The sequence below is a fragment of the Pelophylax lessonae genome, assembly GCF_965119305.1.
Source record: "Pelophylax lessonae genome assembly, chromosome: 1".
Classification (NCBI taxonomy): Eukaryota; Metazoa; Chordata; class Amphibia; order Anura; family Ranidae; genus Pelophylax; species Pelophylax lessonae.
The window spans coordinates 168,958,698-168,964,580 of record NC_138768.1 but is presented as its reverse complement, the minus strand read 5'-3'; the positions used below and the strand labels follow the sequence as shown (position 1 = coordinate 168,964,580).

General features: G+C 44.1%; 1 protein-coding gene across 1 annotated transcript; it reads right to left on the bottom strand.

Moving 5' to 3' along the window:
- Positions 1-1,148: 1,148 nt before the first annotated feature.
- Positions 1,149-3,017, bottom strand: LOC309544511 (SCAN domain-containing protein 3-like; the record flags this gene model as incomplete). Its single annotated transcript, XM_082243412.1, has 1 exon — positions 1,149-3,017. The coding sequence occupies one exon, from the start codon at positions 3,015-3,017 to the stop codon at positions 1,149-1,151; it is 1,869 nt and encodes a 622-aa protein (XP_082099538.1).
- Between the last annotated feature and the right edge of the window lie 2,866 nt (positions 3,018-5,883).

The following is a 5,883-nucleotide window of genomic DNA, read 5'->3' as shown; positions in this document are numbered from 1 at the left end:
GGAATGGCTGACCGTTGAGATCTTGTGAGGAGACTGGACCTAGCCAGGTTCTCCATTAAGTAGATATTCAAAGCAATCTATGTATGATGCATCTTTATAGATAGTCAGCTTAATGGAATTCCTTAATGGGCATTGGGATCTATACATCAATCAATCTCATATAAGGGTAAAGTAACTTCCCATTCAATCCAGATCTCCCAAATGGTAAATAACTCCTCGCAAATGTATGCGTATTGTATCCCCTCCTGCAGAGGTCTATTAAGGAGTCACTGCATTGACTCCTACTTCATACTGTCCTCCAATCTCCCCGGTCAACTGGTAAGATTTGAAACAACCTTCATGAAAGGTCTTGGAATTTGAGTGTTTCAGAAGAAATGTTGCCTCTAAGAGCCTAGGTCCTGGTACAGGGCCTTGATGGCTAACCAAGCCCTAACCCAAGCTACCCAGATGAGGTAAACATAAGAGTCGGGAAAACTGGAGTAATACCAGAAGCTCTTCTGATTTAGTACTACTGTCTTGCACTTGGTGAAGAAAATATACAGGAACTTCTGCTTTATAAAAAGCTTGCCGCAGGAGAGGTTCAGCATGGACAAATCTGAACATCCATTCAGAGACTGTTAGCTGTAAGATACGAAAGTCTCAAAACAGCATTTTTGCTTGCACATGATTGGATGATGGAAGTCAGCAGAGCGTCTGTTCATTTACTAACCTCTAGAGCAGGGGTAATGAATTAAAATTCAAGGAGGTCCGGTCGCTAAAATTTTCATTGGGCCGAGGTCCGAATCTCAAGTCTGTGCTGACTCAGCAAGATTGTAGTCACCATATTTCTTATCAAAAAATGAGACATGTACAAGTTCCATAGCATTTCAACAATATTTATTGTCAAGTTTCAGTTACAACATTAAACATGTGGACAGTTGGAACTAGGATAGCTTTACATTTGCTCTAGTCTTTGTATGGAATACAAGCAACTAACTTAACAAAAACAACATGGAAACAAATCAATAACTCTTTTCTAAAACCCATCCATTTTTCAAGTAAAATCAAATTGCACCTTCTAACTTAAACAAGGTGTCAATTTGAAAAAGTGCACAAATTATCCTCAGTTTTGTTTTTAATTTTGTTACCACCCAAAAAACCTTCCCTGTCTAGTGAGAAAAATGGGCTTTTGATTGCCCTGCCAGTAGTTTGAATCTTGGCTTAAATTGAGTTACTGCCATTCTCATGCACATGTGTAGGTGCTCATTGGTGAGCCTGGAACGATACTTGGTCTTAATAATGTTCATAGTGGAGAAAGCTGACTCACAGCTGTACGTTGATCCAAACATGGTCAAGGTGTGTAGAGCTACCTTGATTAGAGAAGAGAAATCAGTCTCCGGGACAGTCTGTAGCCAGAAGTTAGTCGGATCAGTTCCTCCAAAGTGCTCTCTTAGTGCAACATTTGTTTGCAGATCAATAAGTTCTGTCTGTAGAGATCCCTCATGTGCCCACTTGAAGGTCTGCATCACCTCCTTTGAAAACACTCTGGGATCTTTAATGAGGAAGGGATTGTGGATGAGCAGGAGGATCTGCTGTCCAAGACTGAAGCTATCAAACCTTTTACTGAAGTTTCCAATCAGTTTATCAATGAAATCAACAAAAGGAGATACATCTCTCTTTCCTTGAATCTGTTCTTTCACCTTTGTGAAATGCAAGCACTCTCCTTGAAGATCTTCCCTAAACAAATCCAGTTTTCTCTGGAAGGAGCGGACAGCGGTCATCAAATCACAGATGGAATTGTTCTTGCCCTGCAGCTTTAAATTGAGTTCATTAAGGTGTGATGTTATGTCCACTAGGAAAGCAATATTATCCATTGTGCTCTCATCTTGTAAAAACAGTGAAAACTGTTTTGCTTTCTGGCTTTTTAGTTGTATTAAGAAAGCTGTTACTTCAGTGCGAATGGACCAAAAGCGTTCCAATACACTGCCTTTACTCAACCACCTAACATTGTTGTGAAGTAAAAGGTCATTTGCATTTGCCTCAACTTCTTTAAGAAACTCTCTTAGTAAACGATGTTGATGGGATGAGGATACCCTGAGGAAGTTGATGAGTTTCATCATTGTGTCCATGATTTCTGCAAACTTTTCTGATAGAATGGCACACAGGACAGTCTGGTGGATGATACAGTGGTAAGCAATAAGGTCAGGGTTGTCCTTTTTCAGTCGCGCCACAGCTCCTTTCTCCTTTCCTACCATGGCGGGGGCACCATCTGTGGTGACTGAGACCACTTTTTTCAGGTCTATCTTCCTCTTTTTTAGAATCTCCCTAATGGCCTCATATATGTCTTCTCCTCTTGTATGTGTCTCAAGTGGTGTTACACCTAACAGGTCCTCACAGAGTTCTTTGCTTTCTTTGTGAAAAAATCTTACATACACCAAAAGCTGGGCATTATCCGTTATATCTGTTGATTCATCAATGGCTAAAGAAATGCATACTGCACTCTGAATAGCTGCATCAAGTTGTGCCAATACATCCTCTGTTAATATTTCAGTCTTTTTTGTTGCCGTTGACGCTGATAGTGGGATTTGATTGATTTTTTCACACAGCTCTTTTTGTTTACCCTCAAGTAAAGTTTCAGCAACAGCATTCAAGCACTCCTTAACAAATGTACCGTCGGTAAATGGTCTTTTGTGTTGCCCCAAAATCCATGCTACTTTAAGTGAACATTCATTTGCACGCTGCTGGGCTGTAAATGAATGTGAGAGGACTTTGGTGGATCTGTCATACTGGGCTCTTAGTTCAGTTATTTTACGTGCCCTCACCTCGGAATGCTGTGGATATGTTTGCTCAAACGAACCGTGTTTTGTTTCGTAGTGGCGCTTCACATTGCTGCTTTTTATTATCGCCACCGTTTCGCAACAAATGAGACAAACTGGTTTTAAACTTCCCATAGGAAGAATGAACATGTATTGGTCTGTCCATTCATCTTTGAAGGCTCGGTTTTCAGCATCTACCTTCCTTTTCTTGGAACAAGCCATGTTCTCTGGCGCTTTTGCTACTATTTCCTCCACACAATCTGGTAATACTCTGTAAATGTAAATGTCCCCATTAGTGTTCCCCCTTACATCAGTTGCCCCTATCAGAGTAATTCATTACATTGGGTTCTCCCATCGGAATACCCCCAAAAATCAGTTGCCACCATCAGAGTACTCCCTCAGGTATTCTCATCAGAGTGCCCACTTACATCAGGTTTCTGCAATGGAAAGCCCTCTTACATCTGGTGTCTCCCATTAGTGTTCCCCCTTACATCTTTTGTTCCCATCAGAGTACCCCATTATATAAGGTTCCCCCATCACAGTGCCCCCTTACATAGGGTGTCCTCTTTAGAGTGCCCCCTTACATTAGGTGTCACCATAGGGGGGCCTCCTTACATCAGGTATCCCCACCACATCAGGTGTGCCCATGAGAGTGCCCCTTTACATCAGGTGTCCCCATCACAGTGCTCCCTTACATCAGGCATTCTCGTCAGCGTACCACTTTACATCAGATATCCCCTAATCAGCGTGACCCTTAACATAAAATGTGCCCATCAGCGTGACCCTTAACATAAAATGTGCCCATCAGCGTGCCCCTTAACATAAAAAATGCCCATCAGTGTGTACCACAGCAAAAAATATGCACATCAGCATGCCCCTTAACATAAAATATGCCCATCAGCATGACCCTTAACATAAAATAAGGGGCAAGCTGATGGGCACATTTTATGTTAGGGGCACTCTGATGGGCAGAACAAAATGTGCACACCAGCGTGACCCTTAACATAAAATATGCCCATCAGTGTGCCCCTTAGCATAACATTTGCCCATCAGCGTGACCCTTAACACAAAATAAAGGGCACGCTGATGGGCATATTTTAGGTTAAGGGTCACGCTGATGGGCACATTTTATGTTAGGGGGCACCCTGATGGGCACATTTTATGATGGTGGGATCACTGATGGGCAAAACAAAACGTGTAAATCAGCGTTGCTCTTAACATAAAATATGCCCATCAGAGTGCCCCTTAACATAAAATATGCCCATCAGTGTGTGCCACAGAATAAATATGCACATCAGCATGCCCCTTAACATAAAATATGCCCATCAGCATGACCCTTAACATAAAATAAGGGGCAAGCTGATGGGCACATTTTATGTTAGGGTGCACGCTGATGTGCACATTTTATGATGGTGGGATCGCTGATGGGCAAAACAAAACGTGTAAATCAGCGTTGCTCTTAACATAAAATATGCCCATCAGAGTGCCCCTTAACATAAAATATGCCCATCAGTGTGTACCACAGCATAAATATGCCCATCAGCATGACCCTTAGCATAAAATAAGGGGCAAGCTGATGGGCACATTTTATGTTAGGGGCACTCTGATGGGCAGAACAAAATGTGCACACCAGCGTGACCCTTAACATAAAATATGCCCATCAGTGTGCCCCTTAGCATAACATTTGCCCATCAGCGTGACCCTTAACACAAAATAAGGGGCACGCTGATGGGCATATTTTAGGTTAAGGGTGACGCTGATGGGCACATTTTATGTTAGGGGGCACCCTGATGGGCACATTTTATGATGGTGGGATCACTGATGGGCAAAACAAAACGTGTAAATCAGCGTTGCTCTTAACATAAAATATGTCCATCAGAGTGCCCCTTAACATAAAATATGCCCATCAGTGTGTGCCACAGAATAAATATGCACATCAGCATGCCCCTTAACATAAAATATGCCCATCAGCATGACCCTTAACATAAAATAAGGGGCAAGCTGATGGGCACATTTTATGTTAGGGTGCACGCTGATGGGCACATTTTATGTTAAGGGACACGCTGATGGGCACATTTTATGTTAGGGGGCACTCAGATGGACACATTTTATGTTAGCGGGCACGCTGATGGGCAAAACAAAACGTGTAAATCAGCGTTGCGCTCAACATAAAATGTGCCCATCAGCGTGTCCCTTAACATAAAATGTGCCCATCAGCGTGTCCCTTAACATAAAATATGCCCATCAGCGTGTCCATCAACATAAAATATGCCCATCAGAGTGCCCCTTAACATAAAATATGCCCATCAGCGTGTCCCTTAGCATAAAATAAGGGGCACGCTGATGGGCACATTTTATGTCAAGGGGGCAATCTGATGGGCATATTTTGTTTCTTTTATGGGGCACTCTAATGAGCAACAACACATGCCAGTCTGCACACTTGAGGGTTTTTTTTTAAATTGCAGTATTCTCCTCTAAAAATGTGCTCCACATACCTGGAGCCAGCTGAGTCAAAAGCCGCGAACAGGGGGGCGGGGCGTGCACCTAGTGTCCGCTGTGAGGGAGCCGCAGTCAGGAGAAGAGGGCGGGGCGCGCGAGTGACGTCACGCCCCTACTCGCGGCTCGACAGGACACCGCGATGTCCACTAGTCAGTTGCAGGAGGCGGGGCGCGCGCGGACGTCACTCCCCTACTCGCGGCCGACAGGACACCGCAATGTCCACTAGGCAGTTGCAGGGGGCGGGGCGCGCTCGGGACGTCACCCCCCTACTCGCGGCTCGACTGCTAGTGAGCCGGGAGCCACAAGCGGTCCGGGCAGAAGCATCGCGCGGGCCGCTAATGGACCGCGGGCCGCCATTTAGTGACCGCTGCTCTAGAGCAATGTGCAAAGTGCAAAGTGCACAGTCTATTTGCCATAAGTAAATCCACCCCTTTGTGTCTCTTACAAAGTTCAAACATCAACATTACTAGTGACACTCATGCCCCATTCAACACCCTTAGCGGGCCTTCATGACCCCCTCCCACCAACACATTTCCACATGATTCACACAATGACACCACTATCACCAATTCTTCCATTGAAATATAAT